This window comes from Ornithorhynchus anatinus, chromosome X3 (assembly GCF_004115215.2).
Source record: "Ornithorhynchus anatinus isolate Pmale09 chromosome X3, mOrnAna1.pri.v4, whole genome shotgun sequence".
Taxonomy (NCBI): Eukaryota; Metazoa; Chordata; class Mammalia; order Monotremata; family Ornithorhynchidae; genus Ornithorhynchus; species Ornithorhynchus anatinus.
The window spans coordinates 33,496,296-33,520,560 of record NC_041751.1 but is presented as its reverse complement, the minus strand read 5'-3'; the positions used below and the strand labels follow the sequence as shown (position 1 = coordinate 33,520,560).

At 49.6% G+C, this 24,265-nt stretch overlaps 1 protein-coding gene and 1 non-coding gene across 2 annotated transcripts; one reads left to right on the top strand and one right to left on the bottom strand.

Moving 5' to 3' along the window:
- The first annotated feature begins 235 nt into the window (after window positions 1-235).
- LOC100088053 (HLA class II histocompatibility antigen, DR beta 5 chain) lies at window positions 236-14,867 on the top strand. Its single transcript, XM_029054067.2, has 6 exons — window positions 236-406; window positions 5,756-6,025; window positions 12,365-12,646; window positions 13,172-13,282; window positions 13,947-13,970; window positions 14,494-14,867. Exons 1-6 carry the CDS (start codon window positions 307-309, stop codon window positions 14,505-14,507), a joined length of 801 nt encoding a protein of 266 aa, XP_028909900.1. The 5' UTR covers window positions 236-306; the 3' UTR covers window positions 14,508-14,867.
- LOC114807693 lies at window positions 10,841-10,943 on the bottom strand. The gene has a single exon (XR_003755768.1). It is a non-coding gene; the product is annotated as a U6 spliceosomal RNA (small nuclear RNA).
- Window positions 14,868-24,265: the final 9,398 nt, after the last annotated feature.

Below are 24,265 nucleotides of genomic sequence, written 5' to 3'. Positions count from 1 at the left end.
TATAGTAAGCGCTCAATAAATACCATCGATTGGTTAGCTGAATGAGTTGAGTTACTGAGGTTTCCACTGTCCAAAAAGTTGAAGTATAAGAATAGAGCCGTCACGGAATATCTCTGCCCAGAGAATGATGACACTTGATATGACCAATTTTGATTGGTTCATTCACCACAGGCTGACCAATCCCTGAGGGGACAGGGGGAAGCCCTTGCCTCTTACCCTGAGAGATTTGGGGGGCAGGTGGCATTGGGTGGGAGCCGTCCTGACTGCTATTCTCCTCACTTTCCCACCCTCTCTCCGGCCTACAGGATGGCGTCTCTGCTGGTCCCTTGGAGTCTCTGGGCAGCAGCTGTGGCAGTGGCGCTGATGGTGCTGACATCCCCCGGGGCCGGGGGCCGGGAGACTCCAGGTGAGTGCAGAGAGCTGCCCCCAGAGAGCCCAGCACCCCGAGATGTCCTTGTGGGAAGAGGGGGGATCCGGAGGATGCCCCGCTCCAGCCCCATCCTGGGAGGATTGGCTACATCCAGGTCCAGGGGTGCAAGGTGAACCGCTGCTCCCCTTCCCCAATCCCTCTCGGGCTGGACTGGTGCCCACCACCAGAGATTAAACATCCCAGAAACCTGGTCCCGCCGAGGACATGGGGAAGAGGCTAGGGGTTTGGGGAGAGGCCCTCCAGTGGGATCCCGGGCAGGGAATGGGGGGCATGAAATAAAGTGGCTAAAGTCGAGACTGGGGCAGAGGGCGGGGGAACCTCTTGAGATATTAAGGATTCCAGAGAGGCCCCTGCTGTGAACGAATAGAAGAGGAAAGTCATTACCTTGCAAGCTTCTGAGGGCACTTCTGTGGTACTTTGCCAAGTCCCTGGAGAGTGCTCCACATGTAGTAGACGTCAATCAATTCTGGTGATGAGATAAAGGGGAGGGAGGAGAAGGAAGGGGAAGAGGCTAGAGTGAGGAGTAGAACCCGAATATGAGAGGCAGCGTGGCCCACTGGAGAGGGCTCGGGCCCGGGAGTCAGAAGGACGTGGGTTCCGATCCCAGCACCGTCACTCGTCGGCTGGGCGACCTTGAGCAAGTTACTTAACTTCTGTGTTCCTCAGTGAGTTCATCAGTAAAATGGGGATGAAACTCTGAGCTCCATGTGGGACATGGACTGAGTCCTATCTGATTAGCTTGTATCTATCCCAGGTGTGTACACTGCTCAGCACACAGTAAGCGCTTAACAAATACCATTAAAAATAGTGGAGAATTTCCGACGGTGCAGGGAAGAGCTAATAGGAATCGGGAAAGGGGAAATAAGGCTGTGCTAAGGGTCCGGTTAATTATCAGTCAATCAATCAATGGTATTCAATCAATGGTATTTACTGAGCAGTTACTATGTGCAGAACACTGTACTAAGCCCCTGGCAAGACTACAGTACAACAAAATTGCAGAGCTGTTCCCTGTCCATACGAACTTACAGTCTTGAGGGGGAGATAGACATTAATATAAATAATTTATAATGTACAATTTAAAGGTATTAATGATAATGTTATTTAAGTGCTTAGTCACACACCCGGTACTGTGCTAAGCACTGGGTGGGATACAAGCAAGTTGGGTTGGACATAATCCCCGTCCCACATTGGGCTCAAAGTTGTAATTCCCATTTTATTCATTCATTCATTCATTCATTCATTCATTCATTCATTCGTATTTATTGAGTGCTCACTGTATGCAGAGCACTGTACTAAGTACTTAGAAAGTACAATACAGCAATAAAGAGAGACAATCCTTGCCCACAATGGGCTCTAATAGATGAGGTAACTGAGGCAAAGAGAAGTGAAGTAACTTACCCAAGGTCACTCAGCAGACAAGTGGCGGAGCAGGGATTAGAACCTGTGTCCTCTGACTCCCAGGCCCATGGTCCATAATAGTACTAATAGTAGGCCTAATAGTAGCAGCAGCAGCATTTCTTCATCATCTACTTTGTGCGGGGCATTTTACTGAGCGCTTGGAAAGTCCAGAATAAAGAAGTGACAGGTTCCCGTCCCACGAGGAGGTTACATTCTAACTGGGAAGACAAATATTAAAATATTTACAACTAGAGCAGTCAAAATAATTTGCGTACACACACAGGCACACTCATGCAAGTGTGCACGTGCACACAAAGATACAAAGAAACGTGCGTGCGCACACACACACACACACACACACACACACATTTGGCAATAGGTTTGGGTAAGTGCCCGAGTTGGTTGAAGGGATGATATGTCAGTGTGCTGGGAAATGAATCCAGGAAAGTTTCTTGGAGAAGTGGGATTTCAGCAGGGCTTTGAATGTGCAGAGGGGAAGTATGTTCTATTTGACATGAGGAGAGGGGCAGTTCCAAGGATTAAATTACCTCCTCCTACCTCACCTCACTCTCTCCTTCAACAACCCAGTCTGCACCTTTCGCTCCTCTAATGCCAACCTTCTCACTATACCTCGGTCTCGTCTATCTCACCACCTACCCCTAGCCCACATCCTGCCTCTGGCCTGGAATGCCCTCCCTCTTCAAATCCGACAGACAATTACTGACCCTGCCCTTCAGAGCCTTTTTGAAGGCACATCTCCTCCAAGACTTCCCTCTTTTCCCACTTTCTTCTGCATCGCCCTGACTTGCTGTCTTTATTCACCAACCCCCACCCCAGGCCCACAGCATTTATGTCCATTTCTGTAATTTATGCATATTAGTGTCTTTCTCCACCTCTAAACTGTAAGCTCACTGTGGGCAGGTAATGTGTCTGTTATGTTGTCGTGTCGTGTTGTTCTATCCCAAGCACTTGGTACACTGCCCGGCACACAATAGGCACTCAATCAAATTGATTGACTGATTGATGGAATGCCTACACCCTCTGGACCCCCCATTCCTCCTCATCCTCGACAAGCCCCTTTCCCACCAACACTCCTCTCTGTGACTCTTCCTTTCCTGTCAAAGCCCTCCCTGTCTTCCAGTCCCCTTTCAATCTAATCATCCCCCTCTCCATCGATCAATCAATCTATCAATCAAGGAGAGAATTGGAGGAGAGGAACTCGAGGCAGGGAGTTTAGAGAATCTGCCCAAGCAGTTTAGAGAGAATCGGTAGGAGGGAGATGGGGGCGATAACTGAAGGGAGCCATCGGGTCACGGGAGGGTTTTTAATTTATTCATTAGTATTTATTGAACGCTTACTGTATGCCAAACACTGTATTAAGCACTTATGTAGTGGATAGAGCACAGGCCTGGAAGTAAGGAGGTCAAAATAATAATAATTACTAATAATAACAACAATGGTATTTGTTATGCGCTTACTATGTGCCAGGCACTGTACTAAGCGCTGGGGTGGATACAAGCAAATCAGGTTGGACACAGTCCCTGCCCTGCACAGGGCTCACAGTCTTCATCTCCTTTTTACAGATGAGGTAACTGAGGCCCGGAGAAGTGAAGTGGCTTGCCTAAGGCCACACAGCAGACAAGTGGCAGAGCAGGGATTATGACTCCCCGGGCCCGTGCTCTATCTATAGGCCATAATTCTGGCCCTGCCATTTGTCTGCCGTGTGGCTTTAGGCAAGCCACTTCACTTCTCTGGGCCTCAGTTACCTCATCTGTAAAAAATGGGGATTAAAAGTATGAGCCCAATGTGGGACAGGGACTGTGTCCAACCTAGTTCATTTTTATATCTACCCTGGCACTTTGAGCTCGTTGTGGACAGGGAATGTTTTGGATGTTATGGTGTACTCTCCCAAGCGCTTAGTACAGTGCTTCGCACACAGTAAGTGCTCAATAAATACGATTAATAATAATAACAACAGTGCTTGGCACATAGCAAATGCTTAACAAGTAGCATAATTATTTTGGGAAGCAGTGTGGCTTAGTAGATAAAGCCCAGGCTTGGGAGTCAGAAGGACCTGGGTTCTAAGCCTGACTCTGCCACTTGTCTGCTGTGGGACCTTGCGCAAGACAATTTCCTTCAGCCTCAGTTACATCATCTGTAAAATAGGGATTAGAACCGCGAGCCCCACGTGGTACAACCCGCTTACCTCGTATCTACCCGAGCACTTTAAACAGTGCTTGGCACAGAGTTAGCACTTAACAGATATCTGATTATAATTACTATCATTATAACTTCTCTGGGCCTCAGTTCCATCATCTGTAAAATGGGGATTAAAACTGTGAGCCCCACGTGGGACAGGGACTGTGTCCAACCTGATGAGCTTATCTACCTCAGCGCTCAGAATGATGCTTGGCACATAGTAAGCACTTAACAAACACTATCATTGTTAATACAATATAATAAATAGACACAGTCCCTCACCACAACGAGCTCAAAGTCTAGAGGCAACCTGGACACTTTTGAAAATAGTAATAATAGTAATGATGATGATGATGGTATTTGTTAAGTGCCTACTCTATGCTGGGCACCGTACTAAGGGCCGGGGCAGAAACGAGCAAATCAGGTTGGACACAGTCCCCGCCCGGGGCTCACAGTTTCCATCCCCATTTCACAGATGAGGGCACCGAGATCCAGAGAAGTGAAGTGACTCACCGAAGGTCACACGGCAGACAAGTGGCAGAGGTGGAATCTGTTAAGTGCTTCCTAGGTGCCAGGCACTGTACCAAGCGCTGGGGTGGATCCCAGCTGATCCGGTTCACGGTCTCCATCCCCGTTTTACCGATGAGGTCACTGAGGCCCAGAGAAGTGAAGTGACTCACCCAAGGTCACACAGGTGGCAGAGGCGGAATGGGTCAAGTGCATACTATGTGTCAGGCACTGTACTAAGCGCTGAGGTGGATATAAGCGAGTCGGGTCGGACGCGGGACCTCTCCCACGTGGGGGTTCCCAGTCTCCGTCCCCATTTTACAGACGAGGTCACCGAGGCCCAGAGAAGTGAAGCGAGTTGTCCGAGGGCACCCAGCAGACGAGGGGCGGCGGCGGGATTGGAACTCACGACCTTCCGCCTCGGAGGTCCGGGCTCTAGGCACTAGGCCGTGCTGTTTGTGATGAGATTCATTCGTTCGTTCAGTAGTATTTACTGAGCGCTTACTCTGCGCAGAGCACTGTAGTAAACGCTTGGAATGTACAATTCGGCAACAGATAGAGACCATCCCCGCCCAATAACGGGTTCCCAGTCTAAAAGGGGGAGACAGACAGCAAAACAGAACTCGTAGACTGGCATCAGTACCATCAAAATAGACAAATAGAATCGTAGATATCGACACCTCATTAATAAAGTAGAATAATAAATATGTACAAATAGACAGAAGTGCTGTGGGGAGAGGAAGGGGGTGGAGCAGAGGGAGGGAGGAGGGGGAACGGGGAGGGGAGCAGGAGCGGGGGAAAAGGGAGGCTCAGTCTGGGAAGGCCTCCTGGAGGAGATGCTCTCCGGAGGGCTTGGAAGGGGGGAAGAGGGTTAGTTTGGCAGAGGTGAGGAGGGAGGGCGGTCCAGGCCGGCGGTAGGACGTGGGCCGGGGGGCGGGGGCCCGGACGGGCGAGATCGGGGGACCCTAAGGAGGCGAGCGGCAGAGGAGCGGAGTGTGGGGGCGGGGAGGCAGAAGGAAGAAGGGAGGAGAGGGGAGGGAGGGAGGGGGGGAGGAGGGGGCCGGGGGATGGGGGGCTTGGAAGCCAAATGGGAGGTGGGTGGGCGAGGGAGGCAGGACGGGGGAGTCGGGGGGGTGGGTGTCGCTGCTCCCTCGCTCCCCTCCCCGCGGGCAGCACGGACAGCACGGGGCATCACCGCGGCACGCTCCGCTCTCCCCGCAGAGCATTTCCTGATCCAGGAGAAGTTTGAGTGCTACTTCCACAACGGGACGGAGCGGGTGAGCTACGTGCACAAGCACATCTACGACCGGCAGGAGATCGCGCGCTTCGACAACGACGTGGGCGTTTACGTGGCGGTGACCGAGCTGGGCCGCCCGGACGCCCAGTACTGGAACAGCCAGCAGGACATCCTGGATGAGAGGCGGGGCGCGGTGAACCGCTACTGCAGGCACAACTACGGCGTGGGAGAGCAGTTCACGGTGCAGCGCCGAGGTGAGCGGGGGCGGGTCTCCCCTCCCCTCTCCCTCCCCCCCAGGGCCCCCGCAGCCCCCAACCCCCGCAGCCGCCCCGCAGCGGGCCGGACCCCCACCCCGACGACGGGGTCACAAAAGTCCCAGCGCTGCCTCGCTCCTTCTTCCCCGACAGTCCTTCTTCTCTTTCATCGTTTCGACACCTCTTACCGCTTTACTCTGGGCCCCACCCCGTTCCGACCCCTGGGCCAGATGCCACCGCATCCATTTTTTAAATGTGAGCCCCACGTGGGACAACCTGATCCCCCTATGTCTACCCCAGTGCTTAGAACAGTGCTCGGCACCTAGTAAGCGCTTAACAAATACCAACATTATTATTATTTATCTATTCAAGGCCTACCCATAACCACGATGATTACGAGATGTTGTAAGCTCCTACTCTGTGCCAGGCACCGTACGGACCCCTGGGACGGATGCCATCTGATCGATTTTTAAAATGGTCTTCGTTAGTTAATTTTATCTATTCAAGTCGTACCGTAATAATAATGATAATTACGATATGCGGTAGGCGCTTACTCCGTGCCAGGCACGGTACTGACCCGTGGGACGGATTCGAGCCAGTCGCTTTTTAAAATGGTCTGCGTGAGTTAATTTTATTCATTCGAGGCGTACTCATAATAATGATAATAGTAATTATGACATTTCTTAAGCGCTTACTCTGTGCCCGGAACGGTACTGACCCCCTGGGACAGATTCCACCTAGTCGATAATTAAAATGCTTTCGTTATTTAACTTCATCCATTCAAGGCGTACCCTTCATAATGACGATCGTGACATTTCACGCTTAAACGCTTACTCTGTGCCGAGCGCTGTACTCATTGCCGGGGTGGATACAAACAGATAGGGTGGGACGCAGTCCCCGTCCCACGTGGGGTCACAGGCGCAATCCCCATTTTACAGACCAGGTCACTGAGGCACGAGAAGCGAAGGGACTTGCCCAAGGTCACGCGGCGGACAAGTGCCAGATGAGGGATTAGAACCCGGGACTTTCGGATTCCCAGTCCCGTATTCCGTCCACTATGCCGTGCTACTTCTTACTATGCACCGGCCGCTGTACTAAGTGCTGGGGTAAATACGACCTTATCACGTGGGATACAGGCCTTGTCCCATTATTTTTTTGAATGGTATTCCTTTTTATTTCATTTCATCTCATTACATTGTATTCTAATGTACATAATATATTAGGCATATATGGGTATAATATAAAGCATAAAGCTTTCCTATGTTCCAGGTGCTGTGCCAAGCACTGGAGTGAACACAAGCTAATCGATTTGGATGCATTCCATATTTCTTTTTATAATGCTGTTCTTTATTTTATCTGATTTTATTTTATACTATTTGTCCAGTGTTTACTGTGGTCCAGGTAATAAAGATGGTATTTGTTAGGCCCTTTCTGTGTGCCAAGTCCTGAACCAAGGCACAGTTCTAAGTGCCGGGGTGAAGACGAGCTAATCAATTTCGATGCAATCCATGTGCAGATTTTATAAATACTATTCATTCTTTTCTTTTCTTTTATCTTATTTCATTTCTTAAAGTTTTACCGTGTTCCAGGTGCTGTACTAAGCACTGTGGTATATGCAAGCAAATCAAACTGGACATAGTCCAGGTTCCATTTTTTTAAAATACTACTTATTTTATTTTATTTTATGGTATTTGTTAAATGTTTACTATGTTCCAGGCACTGTACTAAGCACTGCGGTAAATACAGGCCTATTGTTTTGGATGAAATCCAGGTCCCTTTATTTTAATGCTATTGGTTATTTTATTTTATTCTATTGCAATTTATTTTATTTTATGGTATTTGTTAAGGATTTACCATGTTCCAGGCACTATACTAAGCACTGGCGTAAAGACAGGCTAATCAATTTGAATGCAGTCTATGTCCTACATGGGTCATAGTATTACTCTCCATTTTATAGATTAATCACTCAATTAATGGTATTAATTGACCACTTACTATGTGTAGAACACTGAACTAAGCATTTGGGAGGGTACTATACAACTGAATTAGCAGATGCATTTACTGCTCATAATAAACTTACAATCTAGATAAGTGATTTAATATAAATAAATAACTTATAATTTATAACTATCATTATTATTGTGGCATTTATTAAGCACCTACTATGTACCAAGCACTGTGCTAAGCCCTGGGCTGAATACAAGCAAATCGGGTTGGACACAGTCCCTGTCCCAAATGGGGCTCACAGTCTTCATCCCCGTTTTACAGATGAGGTCACTGAGGCACAGAGCAGTGAAGTGACTTACCCAAGGTCACATAGCAGATAAGCAGAGATATTCCGTGAAGGCTCAACTCTTATGCTTCAACTTCTTGGGCAATGAAGTCCTCAGTAACTCAACTCAATAAATCGATGGTATTAACTGAGCACTTACTATGTGCAGAACACTGTACTAAGTATCTGGGAGAGTACAATACAGCCGAATTAGCAGATGCATCCCATGCTCATAATGAGCTTACAATCTAAAGGGGGAGACAGATATTGATATAAATAATTTGTAATATGTAATGAAAATAATGATAATGGCACTTATTAAATGCTTACTATGTGCTAGGCACTGTACTAGGCACTGGGCTGGATATAAGCAAATGGGGTTGGTCACAGCCTTTGGCCCAGATGGGACTCAGAGCCTTCATCCCCATTTTGCAGGTGTAGTGGATAGAGTAGGTGCCTGGGAGTCAGAAGGTCATGGGTTCTAATCCCCGGGCTGCCACATGTCTGCTGGGTGACCTTGGGCAAGTCACTTCACTTCTCTGGGCCTCAGGGCCCTCATCTGCAAAGTGGCGATTGAGACTGTGAGCCCTACATGGGACAGGGACTGTGTCCAATTGCTTGTATCCACCCCAGCACTTAGTACAGTGCTTGGCACATAGTAAGCACTTAAATACCAAAATTCTTATTCTCATTCTTTGCAGATGAAGTAACTGAGGCACAGAGAAATGAAATGACCTGGCCAAGGTCATGTAGCAAAGTGGTGGAGCTGAGATTAGAATCCATGACCTTCTGCCTCCCAGACCTGAGCTCCATCCACTATGCCTTGCTGCTTCTCAATATATATCAAATATATCTTATATATTTATATGTAAAAATATATCTTTTAAAGATATATACATAAGTCCCGTGAGGATGCAGGGGGGGCAAATATCAAGTGCATCCACTGCCATATCAAACAAAAACTCCTCACCCTTGGCTTCAAGCAGTCAATCACCTTGCTCCCTCCTATCTCACCTCACTACTCTCCCCCTACAACCAGCTTGCACATTCACTCACTCCTCTACTGCCGATCTTCTCAATGTGCCTTGCCCTCATCTATCTCACCACCGACCCCTCCCCCATGTCCTTCCTCTAGCCTGGAACACCCACCCTCCTCCTATCCCATGGTCAATGACTCTCTCCCCCTTCAAATTCTTATTGAAGCCACATCTCCTCCAAGAGGCCTTCCCTGACTAACCTCCCCTTTTCCTCTTCTCCCACTTCCTTCTGCGTCACCCTGCCTTGCTCCTTTTCTTCCTCCCACCCATCCCCACAGCACTTAGGTACCTATCTCTATTTTATTTAACTATATTCATGTCTGTCTCTGCCCACCCCCCTCCCCCAGACTGTATACTCGCTGTGGGCTGGGAATGTGTCTGTTTGTTGTTGTATTGGACTCTCCCAAGTGCTTTAGTACAGTGCTCTGCATACAGTAGGTGCCCATTCATTCATTCAATTAGTATTTATTGAGTGCTTACTATGTGCAGAGCACTGTACTAAGCGCTTGGAATGTACAAATCGGTGACAGATGAGACAGTCTCTGCCCTTTGATGGGCTTATAGTCTAATTGGGGGAGACAGACAGACAAAAACAATAGCAATAAATAGAATCAAGGGGATGAACATCTCATTAAAACAATAGCAAATAAATAGAATCAAGGCGATGTACATCTCATTAACAAAATAAATAGGGTAATGAAAATATATACAGTTGACCAGACAGTAAATACAATTGAATGAATGAAGAGATGACACAGAAGGAAGAGGGAGAGTCAGCTCAAAGAGGTCTTAATTTGGGGATGCCTCCTGGAAGAGACGTGACCTTAATAATGCTTTGAAGATGGAGAGAGAGGTGACCTGGCTTAAATGGAGGGGGACGCAGTTTCAGGCTGGGGGAGGATGTGGGAAAGGGGTCAGCAGTAAGATAGATAAGGTTGGAGTAGAGTGAGGATGCTGACACTAGAGGAGCAGAGTATGCAATCTGGGCTGTAGGAGGAGAACAATGAGGTGAGGCAGGATGGAGCGAGCTGATTGCTAAGATGTGGCTACTGAGGCACAGAGGAAGTGAAGTGACTTGCCCAGGGTCACAAAGTAGACAATTGGCAGAGTGAGGATTAGAACTCAGGTCCTTCTGACTCCCAGATCTGGGCTCTCTCCGTGAGGCCGTGCTGCTTCCCATTGTTATCAATCAATCGATCACATTTCCTGAGCATTTACTATGTGCAGAATGCTGTACTAAGGCTTTAGGAGAGTACAATATAACGGAGTTAGTAGAAGCAGTCCCTGCTTACAGCGAGTTTACAGTCAAGAGGGGAAGGCAGACAGTAACAGATATAAATAAATTATGGTTATGTACATGAGTGTCATGGGGCTGTGGGAGAGGTGACTAAAGGGAGCAAATCTTAGTGTAGGGCAACATAGAAGAGATTGGGAGAAAGGGAAATAAGGGCTTAGTCAGGGAAGGCCTCTTGGAGGACATGTGCCTTCAATATGGTTTCAAAGTAAAAAAGTAGGGAATTCTTCACAAATGTATCTGTCATCCTGGGGCAGAGGCCATGTTAATCTTTTCTGCAGCGTTCCAGTTTCAGTACATGTTCTGCTGAAGCACATTGACATTTTTTAAGTGCCTTCTGTGTGTCAGGCACTGTACTAAACACTGGCGTAGATACAAGGTAATCAGGCTGGACACAGAGGGCTAACGTCCAAAGTAAGAGGAAGAACAGGAATTGAATCCCCATTTTACTCATGAGGGAATTAAGTCACAGAAAAGTGAAATGACCTGTGCAAGGTCAAGTAGCAGACACAGACAAGCAGCAAGGCCTAGTGGAGAGAGCCCGAGCCGGCAGTCCAAAAGTGTTCACTGAATTTGAATCCTGGCTCTGTCACGTGTCTGTTGTGTGACCTTGGTGAAGTCGCTTAATTTTTCTGTGCCTCAGTTCTCTCATCTGTAAAATGGAGATGAAAACTGTGAGCCCCATGTGGGAAAAAGACTGTGTCCAATTTGACTGTCTTATATCTACCCCAGGATTTACTACAGTTCCTGGCACAGAGTAAGTGCTTAACCAATATCATCAAAGAAATAAATGAAATCCCAGGACTTAATCCAGTGCCTGGCACATAGTAAGTGCTTAACAAATATCATCAAAGAAAGAAATTAAAAAGTGGCAGCAACAGGATTAGAACCCAGGCCCTCTGATTCACAAGCCTGTGCTCTTTCTACTAGGCCACACTCTTTTCCAGAGAGAGCTGCGTGCAGATGTGGTAGTGCATGGAGTAGGGAAGACTGGTGATGTCAGGGGCACGGAGGGGTGAAGGACCAGGGGCCGGGAGGGGTGGTGAGGAAGGGAGTATGGAGGGACGGGGGGTGGGGGGTGTGAAGGGGAAGAGATGAAGGTGTACGCAGGTATGATGGGGAGCATAGAGATGCTGGGGGGAAGAGGGAACAGTGGGGTGGAGATCCAGAGGTGGTGGGATGGGGGTCATGTCGGGGCCGTGGGTAGGGGCCACAGAGAGGAGGTAGAGTAGGAGGATACCAGGGCAGTGAGGCAGGAGACAGGGAAAAGTGGCAGGACATGGGGCAGGGAAGGAAATTGGGATAAGGGGCAAGGAAGGACAGAGGGGTGGTTAGGGAACGGGGTGGAACATTGAAGGGCAATGGGTAGAGAACTTAGAGGGGCATCTGGGAAGGGGTTACAGAGGGGCAGTTAAGGTAAGGAGTGTTAGGGGATGGGGCATGGAGGGGCAGAGGGTAAGGAGCACGGAGGGGCGATGGGTAAACATCCCATTTTCTCTTCAAGCACTTAGTCCAGTGCCCTGGCCAACATGAGTGCTTTATAAATACCACCACCTCCACTGCACCCTGGAAAGGGGTGGAAGGTGGGTCAGTGGGACTGGAGACACCATGGAGGAGGAAGCAGTAAGCAAGAGTTAGGGTCAGACTGGGCAGGAAGCCCTTAGTGCTGCTGGGTCGCCTGAGGGAAGACAGTCCTATGGTCTCTGACTTCTTCTCCTGCTTCCCTCCTCCCCCAGTCCAGCCCACAGTGAAGGTCTCCCAGACAAACGCAAAACCCCTGGAACAACACCAGACGCTCACCTGCTCCGTGACGGGGTTCTACCCGGGAGACATCCAAGTCCAGTGGTTGCGGAATGGACAGGAGCAGAAGGACGGCGTCGTGCACACGGACCTGATGCGTCATGGAGACTGGACCTTCCAGGTCCTGGTGATGCTGGAAATGACCCCCAGGAGCGGAGACGTCTACGTCTGCCATGTGGAGCATGGCAGCCTGCAGAAACCCATCACCGTGGAGTGGAGTGAGAGGCTGCCCCTGCCCCGCCTGCCCCCCATGCCACATCCTGTGGCTTGTGTCCCTCCTTGACCCTCTGTGTCCTGGGGCTTTGCCCCGGCATGACCTCCAGCCATTTTGATTTCAATGCTATGGAGATTGGAGAGCTCCTAGCCCCTCCGTTGGAGATCAGAGGACCCAGTCACCCGCCCCTCAAGACCCTGGGCTCATCCTTAGGAGACTTGGGGAGTTGATCTGAAAGATGGGAGACTCCCCACCAGGAGACCTTGCCCTGGGCCCTGGACTTTCCTCTTCTATCCCTTCCCAGGCTGGTTCAGAGCTGAGATCCAGGCTCCTTCCTGCCCTTCTACCTCTTAGGTGATGACCCTGGGAGGAGGGTGGCCCTTGACCCCACTTGCCCCCCACCCCAGTCTAAGTTTCAAGAAGGAACCTGGCTATCTCCCGACTTCTCTGTTCCCCAACTCCCAGGCTGCCCACTAATGTCCATGGAGGGGACTCTGGGGGCTGACCCCGTGTGACCTGTCCTTCCCAGGGGCCCAGTCTGAATCTGCCCGGAGCAAGATGCTGAGCGGAGTCGGGGGTTTGGTTCTGGGGCTCATCTTCCTCGCCGTAGGATTCACCGTCCACTTCAAGGGCCGGAAAGGTAAAGGGATCTGAGATGAGAGCGGGGTCTCTCCCTGTGTTTCCCCCAGGGTCTCTAGTGGGACCGGGGCTCAGGGAGTCGAGGGTCTCCGGCCCAGTCTATAGACTCCCCTCATCCCTTAGAAGGGGTTTAGCAGGAGATTCCAAACTATATATCTATAATTCTATTTATCTAATTTGATGTTATTGATTCCTGTCCACTTGTTTTATTTTGTTGTCTATCTCTTCCCTTTTAGACTGTGCCCTTTTCTGGGTAGGGATTGTCTCTGTTGCCCAATTGTACTTTCCAAGCGCTTAGTATAGTGCTCTGCACACAGTTAGCATTCAATAAATACTATTGAACGAATGAATGACTCAGATTCTTCCAAACAGCAGCAGCAGGGCTGAGAGCAGTGACAGAGTTCCAGCCTGGGGTTGGATAGTTAACAACAGGTGAAAGGGAGAGGACTCCTGAGTTCTAGGATTCCCCACATGATTCCCCTGCTGTTAGGATAGATGCATCCCAATTCATTCAGTGACCCTGTCCCTTTCTCTCTCCTGACTCCCAGCTGCCGTGTTCACTGGCCTTAGTGGAGCCCCTGGGTTGGGGGGAGAAAGGGGCAGGGGGAAGATAAGGGGTTCTATCTGTTTCTGCCCAAACTTATCATCATGTCTCTCTTTTCCAGGACACTCAGGCCCTCAGCCTACAGGTAAGGTCTCTGTCCCTTCCTTTGCCTGTACAAAGAACCGGCCTCTTCTCACTTTGACCTCTTGTGATCGTCCAGAGAGGCAGGAAGAGATGTAGGGACTCAGTCTCCTCTGTAGAGTTCTTCTTCCTCCAGCTCCAGTCCCCCGTTCCTTGCTCCCTTGGTGGGGCCATAATGACACTGACTGGGGGAGGGAGCTTGAAGACTGTTTCATAATTTAAGGAGTCTCCAGAGGCTGTTTCTATGCGATCCTTTCTCTCACCCCCCCATTCCCACAAGATAACGAGCCTAACTCCAAAAAGTCAATCAACCAGTAGTATTTATAGAGTGCTTAGTAAGTGTAGAGGTCTATACCAAGCGCTTGTGAGAGTCCAATACAACAAAACTGATAGACAAGTTCCCTGTCCACAAGGTGCGGCTCTACCCCATCCTGGATTTAGAGTGCATTGGGCACCCTCTATAGGAAAGCAGGTGCCACGGATGGGATTAGGGGATTTGGGGTGACTGTCTTCACTCTAACCTGTAGGACTCCTGAGGTGATCTCCCCAGCTGTGCATCTCACCCTCCTGAGAAGCTGGTCCTGTGGCTTCGGAGATGGACCTGTGCCCGATTCACTTCCTCCGGTGCTCTACAACCCTCCGGGCCTCGACTTCCCCCTTCCCCGCCATCGCTGGCCACCCCCCGACTATTCTGGCAGCCACTTTCCCTTCTGGATTTTGCGTTCTCTGGGGGTGGGGGGGAGTCAGTCTCTGACCTTCCCAGCTCTTCCCCAAGGGATGTACCAGCCAATCCTCCCTCCGACCCAATGCTGCAACTGCTGCTGCTTCTCCGGTCCAACCCAACCCTGAGCTGATGCCTTGGTTCCTGAAACCCATATCCTATTAAAACACGGGCCTGATATCGCTGTGTGTCTGCTGCAGACTGGGGTGGGGGTCGGAGGGTATTCGCTTCGGTATCCACTCCTTTCCTCCGACCTGCACAAAATGTGTTCAATAGCAAGGCAAGTGCTTCTTGCCGAAGGCTATCATGAATCTTTCCCCGCCCCGGCAGAAGATGACTCTGTTTCCTCATCCTCCCAGGAACCTGAAGATGCTGCTGCCAAGTAATGGTCTGCCAAGAGCTTCTAATTAGCCCTCAATTAATAATAATAATGTTGGTATTTGTTAAGCGCTTACTATGTGCCGAGCACTGTTCTAAGCGCTGGGTAGACATAGGGGAAGCAGGTTGTCCCACGTGGGGCTCACAGTCTTAATCCCCATTTTACAGATGAGGGAACTGAGGCACAAAGAAGTTAAGTGACTTGCCCACAGTCACACAGCCGACAAGTGGCAGATCTGGGATTCGAACTCATGAGTCCTGATTCCAGGGCCCGTGCTCTTAGCCACTAAATGGCTGTCAATAAGGCAGTTCCCCCATGATCGTGTACCTGCCTCGACCAACACTCTGGGGCTCCCTTTTGGTGTAGTTTAATGAGTTTTCCTATCTGTTTCGTCTAACCATCTCCTCTAATTTGCGTCCCCTTCTGGGCTGTAGCTCAGATGAATCCCACTAGATCCAGGACCGACAAACTGAGTTCAATGACCAACCGCCTCGATCTTTCAAACAGTTCGGCTGAGCGCAGACCAAGTGTAATAATAATAATGTTGGTATTTGTTAAGCGCTTACTATGTGCAGAGCACTGTTCTAAGCGCTGGGGTAAACACAGGGGAATCAGGTTGTCCCACGTGGGGCTCACAGTCTTAATCCCCATTTTACAGATGAGGGAACTGAGGCACAGAGAAGTTAAGTGACTTGCCCACAGTCACACAGCTGACAAGTGGCAGAGCTGGGATTTGAACTCATGAGCCCTGACTCCAAAGCCCGTGCTCTTTCCACTGCGCCACGCTGCTCCTCTCCTGACCCCCCTTCTCGTGACGGTAAAGGGCTGGTTCACGTTGCAAAGGGCAATCACAGGGATAGAAACCCACCACAAAAATGTCGTGCCTAGGACTGTGTCCAACCTGATAAGCGTTTCTACCCCAGCGCTGAGAACGGTGCTTGAAAATATTGAGCGTTTAACAAATACCATAAAAAGACAACATCCTCACATGGGTACACGCACTCACACATTGATACACAGATGCAAGAGATGGCATAAATGCTCCTCTCCGCGGGCTCCACCTGCACACTGGGTGGTACAACCCCATTCGGGTCAGACGTTGGCACCGGACCCCCGGGGCATTGGCGGGAGCTGTCCCTGACCCTGTTCTGGCCGGCCCCAGATTCTCCAGGAACCGGAGCCCCCTCGAAATAGGGAAGGCCTCTGGTCACTGACCAGCAGCCCCAGTTTGCCCCTCGCTGCTCCCAGATTACAAACCCCTCCCCGAGGAGCCCGTCTTGGGCCTGGAAAAGAAGGAGCTTCTCCTAGAGCTGGACAAGAAACCTCCCTGGAGGAGGAGACCCTGATGGAAATGGAGAAGGAGAAAACGCTCCGCACAGACCCCGCGGGAGGGAACAGGGCTTCCCGTTCTCCTGGAAAGTCCCGGGCTTCCAAAGGCAATGTCCCTCCTTTTCCCGGTTCTCCGCTACTGTCCCTACCTTCCCGCGCAGCAGACCCCAAGTAACTTCCATGGCTTCGACCAGCCCGTGGCAGTGCTGGGCAGACCGAGCTCGGCTACCTGATTTACTAAGCCGAGGTCTCCTGTTCCCAGGGCAGGGCTCCTTTGTTGGCGGGTGCGGGGTGGATTTAGGGGAGACAGGGAAAGGGAGGCTTATATTGCAAGAAATGTAAAATAGGCCCGTCGAACTCACCAGTCCAAGGCTGTATCTTTTGGACACCCCTCGACTTAGTAAATCATTTCTCCGTGCGCTCCCGCCACCCTGAACCTGTTCCTCCAACCCTCACGACCCCTTCCTACCGTTTCCGGTTTTTTTTCCCCCCCTGATTCACGGCCAATCCGTTCCCTTCCTCACCTGATGAATGCGGGGTCACAACAGGGGAATAGGAAGGCGTCTATTATTCTCTCCAGGGCGACTTATCCCACCAGCCTTGCCCTCACCTCATCTTTAAAATGGGGATGAAGACTGTGAGCACCACGTGGGACAACCTGATTCCCCTGTGTCTACCCCAGCGCTTAGAACAGTGCTCTGCACATAGTAAGCGCTTAACAAATACCAACATTATTGAAAAGAAAAACCAAAGAAAATCATTTTTTTTTTTACCATTCTTGTGGTCGATTTACCATCCCACGTCATGACATCCGGATCACTTAACCAACCTGAACTCACAGTTCCCCGTATCACGTATTTATCTTTATATAATATTACTTCCTCCTACTTGTAATTCATGTTATATCTCTCTCCCCAGATTGACTGCATACTCCTTGAGAACAGGGATTGAGCTTTCTAATATTATTAGGCTTTCCGAAAAGCACTTAGTGAAATTCACTACACACAGCAGGTGAGCCAAAAATATTAGATTGATTGATTAGATGGATTGATTGGCGGCACTTTAGTGAAACACATTCCCTGCCCTCGAGGATTTTTACACGCTAATCGGGCCGTAGACAAGATAATTAACAGCTCGTTGGAACTCAAAAAGAAATCAATTATAAAGCAGGAAGCTGGTCAACAGATCAGGACTAAATTATGAGTGTTCGAATAAACATACAAATGAGACGATACTTAAATTAAATTTACTTCCCCCTTTGAGCACTTCTTTTATACACAGTCACTCCGCAGGGACTTTTCATTTTCTAGTTCCTTCGGGGCCCAATTGGCAAATCAGCATCCAGACTTTACAGGCATCACTAGTTACCAGGTGATACAGCTGCCTGAAGTTACCTTTGGGGTCCTCTCCCCTCCCCCACCTTCAGGAAATAGCGATTTATCCTCATTTTATGTCCCCAGGCCTGAAGCTCATTGCCTTTTCTCTCTTGGGTGTATTCCTCATGAAATCTTTGATGATGCTTAAATTGTTATTCATTATAACAATACCATGTGAACGTGTTCCCAGGGTCCAAGAGCCCTTCTGATTTTCTCTTTCTCGGAATAGGGTCGTTCGTAATAATAATAATAATAATGGTATTTGTGAAGCGCTTACTATGTGCCAAACACTATTCTAAGCGCTGGGGAAGATACAAGGTAATCAAGTTGTCCCATGTGGGGCTCACACTCTTAATCCCCATTTTATAGATGAGGTAACTGAGGTACAGAGAAGTGAATTGACTTGCCCAAGGTCACACAGCAGACAAGTGGTGGAACATCTTTCGGTTCCTCTAGAATGTGCGCTCATTTTGGGCAGGGAACATATCTGCTACCTCTGTGTATTGTACTCTCCCAATCGAATAGCAGTGCTCTTCACATAGAGGAGCATGGCCTAGTGGCAAGAGCACGGGCTTGGGAGTCAGAAGTCGTGGGTTCTCATCTTGGATTCGCCAACTGTTTGCTGCGAGACCTTGGGCAAGCCACATAACTTCTCTGTGCCCCAGCTACCTCCTCTGTAAAATGGGGCTTGAGACCGTGAGCCCCAGGTGGGACAAACTGATTACCTTGTAATTTCCCCAGCGCTTGGCACATAGTAAGCTCCTTAACAAATGCCATAATTATTATTATAGTAAGTGCTCAACCAACGGCAGCGATTGATTGATCCAGGACATCTGGGGCTCCAGCTGACAGGCAAAGGTCCTGCCAATTAAAATTAATAATATTTATTGAGCCCTCTCTGTTTGCAAAGTATTGTATAAAACGCTTGGACAAAGTGCATCATAACTGAATTGGTCATTCATTCATTCAATCGTATTTACTGAGCGCTTACTATGTGCAGAGCACTGTGCTAAACACTTGGAATGTACAATTTGGCAACAGATAGAGACAATCCCGGCCCAACAACGCGTTCACAGTCTAAAAGGGGGAGACAGACAACAAAACAAAACAAGCAGTCAGGCAATCACTTTCTTTCCCTTTGGAGAGGACTTGGCTCCCCTAGTTCTGACCCCGTGGAAGCAGTCAAACATGCCAGAGGGAGAAGTAATAACTGTGAGCTTTTTCGTCTAGCCAGGCAGGCCATCTTACCGTTATACCCTTCCTATCTCCTCCCCCGTGAAGACGCCATGGGGGTACTGAGCTGGAAGATGAGATGGGGGCACTACTCTGTTGCTTCAGGAATATCTTTGGAGATACTTTTTGCAGCTCCCACCACGCTTAGGGGACCAACCTAATTCCGGATGTCCCATTCCCCAACCTGGCTCCACAGAGAGACAACAGCAGATGCTGGGGTGACTTTGAGAGACACAGAATGGCTTTGTCTTCCCTGGTTCCTGCAGGGGTCCTGAGCAGATGGCCGCCGCTGTGGAACCTGGGTCTCCTTATTCCCAGTGGCTCGCCCTGTCCCTCAAGGGCATCAAGCCCCGTGGACATGGAGAAGAAAAACCCATTTCTCTGGGAGCCTCCTCTGACTCTTCCCTGCGTTGCCCCCGGCTCCACGAGAGAAATGTAGTTTTCCTTTTCCACCAAAACATCCTTCACCCGCTTTTCCTTTTTATATCCATTCCTGGCTGCAGTCCCTGCCCTGTGAGGGTAGCACTCACCACGTGACTTCCACCGCTCTAAACCATGATTTCATTTCAGGCCAGTAGGCAGCGGGGCGGTTAGGCGGAATCATTCATTCAGTCGCATTTATTGAGCGCTTAGTGTGTGCAGAGCACTGTACTAAGCGCTTGGGAGAGTACAATCAAGAACTGAGGCTCCCGCGATGAGGAGTTTTGAGGGGTGCGGAGGGCAGAGGGGGAGCCCGGGAATGGGGCGCGGTTTGAGCAGGGGGACAGCGGGAATACTGTTACTGCAGTGGATGTAACACAGTCAGGTGGAACTACCCAGGTGTTTCTCTCTGGTGTTCTCCCCTTCCGCAACCCAGTAGCAACCCAGTAGCAATCCAAGTGCAGGGGTGACACAGAAAGTAGTGGGAGTGGGCTGCGGAAGTAGACAGGGAAGGGGGTCTTGGAGATGTGTCTTTAATAAGGTTTTGAAGGTGGGGAGAGAGGGGAGAGAGGAGATCTTGCTTCTTACCCTCAGAAATTTGGGGGCCAGGTGGCATTGGGTGGGGTCCGTCCTGGATGCGATTCTCCCTCGTTCTCCCACCCTCTCTCCTGCCTACTTAATGGCATCTCCCCGGGTCCCTGAGAGTCTCTGGATAGCAGCTGTGTCAGTGGCGCTGATGGTGCTGACATCCCCTGGGATTGGGGGCCAGGAGACTCCGGATAAATCCAGAGAACTGCCCCCAGAGAGACCAGCACCCCGAGAAGTCCTTGTGGACAGAGGGGGGATCTGGAGGATGTCCAGCTCCAGCCCCATCCTGGAAGGATTGACTACATCCAGATCCAGGGGTGCAAGGTAAACTGCTGCTCCTCTTCATGGAGATAAAACACCACGAAAACCTGGTCCTGCCAGGGACATAGGGAAGGGGTTGAGGGTTTGGGGAGAGTCGCTTCTGGGGCATCCCCGGCAAGGAAAGGAGGATATGAAACTGCGGGGGATAAAATCAGGACTGGGACAGAGGAGAAATCCCTTGAGCTGTTAGGAATTATAGAAAGCCCCCCAGCGGGGGTCAATAGGACGAGGACTCATGGATTCTAATCCCAGCTTCACCATTTATCTGATGTGAGATTTTAGGCAAGGGTGTGGTGCACACGGACCTGATGCGTCATGGAGACTGGACTTTTCAGGTCCTGGTGAATCTGGAAGTGACCTCCAAGAGCGGAGATGTCTACGCCTGCCACTCGGAGCACCACGGTCTGCAAGACCCTGTCACCGTGGAGTGCAGTGAGAGGCCACCCCGGCCCCGCCCTCCCATGCCACATCCTGTGGCAGATGACCCTCCTGGACTCTCTGTGTTAGATTGCATTCTTCCCCGTGCTTCCTCTGTGTCCTGAGGTTAAGCCCCAATATGACCTCCAGCCCCTTTGACTTTGTTATTAGGGAAATTGGGGTACTCCTAGCCCCTCCCCTGGAGATCAGAGGACCTAATCACTCCCCCCTCAGGCCCTGGACTCAGTTTTATGGGACCTGGGGAGTTGGCCTGGGAGATGGGAGACTTCCCCCCAGGACACGTTGCCCTGGGTCCTGGTCTCTGCACTTTCCTCTTCCATCTTTCCCCAGGCTGGCTCGGAGCAGATACTCCTGCTCCTTCCTGCCCTTCCCTTCTACCTCTTACTTAGATGGGGACCCTGGGGAGGAAGATGACCCTTGGCGCCACTCACCTATCCAGTTCCAAGTTTCAAGAAGGGACCAGGCCTCTCTGTTCCCCAACCCCCGGGGCTGGCTGCTAACATCCCAGGTGGGAACTCTGAGCGCTGACCCCCGGTGACCTGTCCTCCCCAGGGGCCCAGTCTGAATCCTCCCGAAGCAAGATGCTGAGAAGAGTCGGGGGGGTTGGTGCTGGGACTCATCTTCCTCACCATGGGACTCACTGTGCACTTCAAGGGTCAGAAAGGTAATGGAATCAGAGGACGGGAGCAGGGACTCTCCCAATATCTCCCCGAGGGTCTCCAGTGGGACTGGTGCTCAGGGAGTCGGGGGTCTCTTCACCAGAGATTAGGCTCTCCTCATCCCTTAGAAGGGGCTTAACGGGGAGTTCAAACTCCGGGCTCAGGGGAGCCATTGGGAGATCAAATCTCTCCAAGCAGTTGCAGAAGGGTTTGTGAGACAGAAGGATGTGGACTGCTGGAGGAGACCTCTTCCCTAATAATAACAACTGTAATATTTGTTAAGCTCTTACAAGGTGCTTGTATCCACTCCAACGCTTAATAATGTGCTTGGGGCATGTGAACACAACAAATACTATAAGCATTATTATAATCCCCCTTTCCTCTGAATCTCTTCCCTTTCCTTCTCATATATAGCCACTTCTGATTTAACGCTCTTTCCTCCTCCCTATCACCTCTTCCCCTTCTGCCCACCTGCAGGACTCCTTGGGCTCCGGGACACGCGATCTCTAGAGGAAGAGGAGAATCCTGCTTCGGACCCGTCTGCACCTGAGGAGTTGTCGGTTCAGCACCACCATGAATGTCCAAGAGAACAGCATCTCTCCGTGGTTGGCGGTGGCTAATGCTGTTGCTGTTTTCTGCTGTTGTCCCTGCTGTGACGAAGGAGAGAACAGAATCCTGCGGAAGATTTAGCAGGGCAATACTGGCTGGATGCTCCGTGCTGGACCTGGGCTACACTGGCCCCTAAACTCTTTTCCAGATTTTAAAGCATTCACTCTATCACGTTGCCCTCTTCTAACTTGCTCCTCTGGTTTACTACTACAACCCAGCCCGCACAGTTCGCTCCTCTAATGTCAACCGACTCTTTCTACCTCCATCTCATCTACCTCACCACTGACCTCTCGCCCTTGTCCTGCCTCTGTCCTGGAACGCCCTCTTTCTTCATATGGGACTTCGTATGAGGATCACTCTGCCCCCATCAAAGCCTTAATAAAAGCACATCTCCTCCAAGAGCCTTTCCCTGACTATGCCCTTGTTTCTTCTTCTCCCACTCCCTTCTGTGTCACCCTGGCATTCGGATTCCCATCCAGTTTCCACCCCTCCCTTGGCCCCATAACACTTATGGACATAGATGTAATTTCTTTGTTTATATTAACATCTACCTCCCTCTCTAGACTCTAAACTCGTTGTAGGCAGGGAACGTGCCTACCAACTTTGTTAGATTGCATTCTTCCCCGTGCTTAGAACATTGCACTTTACAAAGGTAGCACTTAATAAATAAGGTTAACTGATTCGTTAATTCCTAGTGATCCAGACTCTGGCTGCCTGCCCAGAGCAGGCCCTGGCAGTAGATGAAAAGAGTTCTCTCCCCAACGATTCCGGGATCTCCAGGGGTCCCTTCACTATATCCAGAAGATTGGGGAGGACTGAGTTCTGGAAATGACAGGGAATGTCAGGAACATTCCTGGAGCCACCTGTTTGAAAAAGTAGGTATATCCGTTCGATTCTGGAAGGCAACAAGAGGAAACCACAAAGATAGTTAGCATTGCCTAAAGGATTCCATATCATTTTCTAACTCAAAATCTAAAACAACGGAATTTTAACGCAATACTTCATGACTAAAATGGTAATGGTTTAGTGGAGAGCCCAGGACAGGGAGTCAGGATATTGGGATTCCAAGCCCGGTACTACCACTTGCTATCTCTGTGACAACTAGTAAATCACTGAATTTCTCTTGGCTTCCATTTCCACAACTGTAAAACGGGGATTATATTCCTGCTTTTCCTCTCCTTTAGACTGTGAGCCTAGTGATGGATAGAGTTTCTGTCCCATGCCCACAACTTATAGTCTAGAAGAACCGAATGAGGAATGATCCTATTCCACGAACGGGAAAATCACAAGGGGTCTTGAGCCCTGGGGGACATTAAGGTGTACGAGTGTCTCCTTCCAGTGACTCAAACGACATGTTCACATGGTTATTGTTATAATGAATAGCAATTTAATCATCAAAGATTTCATAAGGAATAAAATCAATAGGGAAGCAGCAAAGAACTTCAGGCCTGGAGACATAAAATAAGGGTAAGTTATTTACTGAGAGTGAAGGAGGGGAGAGGCCTCCAAAGGTACCCTCAGGCAGCTATATAACCTGGTAACTAGTGATGCCTGGTGAGTCTGAATGCTGATTTGCCAGTTCAGCCCCAGGGGAACTAGAAGGCAAAAAGTCCCTGCCCAGTAACTGTGTATAAATGACGTGCTCAAGGAGGAAGGGAATTTAAGTATCATCTTCTTTGTATGTTTATTTGAACAAGCACAGTTTAGTCTGGATGTGTCAGCTTCCTGTTTTATATTTGATTTTTTTCTGTCTCCAACCATCTACCATCATATTTGTTTCCCCAATTTTACTCGCTAATCAGTGAATAAGACCCTTGAGGGCAGGGAATGCGTATCACAACTATTTCACTTCAGTGCCACCGATTAGTCGATCATCCAACTAATCAATCGATAATATTTATTGGTCACTTGCAATGTATAGTGCATTAATGATGATGGTGGTGGTGGTATTTGCTAAGCACTTACTATGTGCCAAGCACTAAGCGCACTGCACTTGGGAGAGCCTAGTTGTGTTAGAAAGTTTGATCCCTGTTCTCAAGAGTTTACCATCTACCTGGGGACAGAGACGCAAATTAATTACAGGAAGGAGGAAGTAATGTGGGATAAAAATATATGTGAAATGGGGAACTGTGTGCCCAAGTTGGTTAAGTGACCCGATGTCATGACGCGGGTCGGTTAATCAACCACAATGATGATAAAAAGGATTTTTTTTTGTTTTGCTTTTCA

What these genes read in the sequence shown, in the direction of transcription:
- LOC100088053 (XM_029054067.2), top strand. Translation starts at nt 307, where the DNA reads ATGGCGTCTCTGCTGGTCCCTTGGAGTCTCTGGGCAGCAGCTGTGGCA. An exon ending in CGGGGGCCGGGAGACTCCAG is followed by an intron (nt 407 to 5,755) that starts GTGAGTGCAGAG and finishes CTCTCCCCGCAG; the next exon opens with AGCATTTCCTGATCCAGGAG. An exon ending in GTTCACGGTGCAGCGCCGAG is followed by an intron (nt 6,026 to 12,364) that starts GTGAGCGGGGGC and finishes CTCCTCCCCCAG; the next exon opens with TCCAGCCCACAGTGAAGGTC.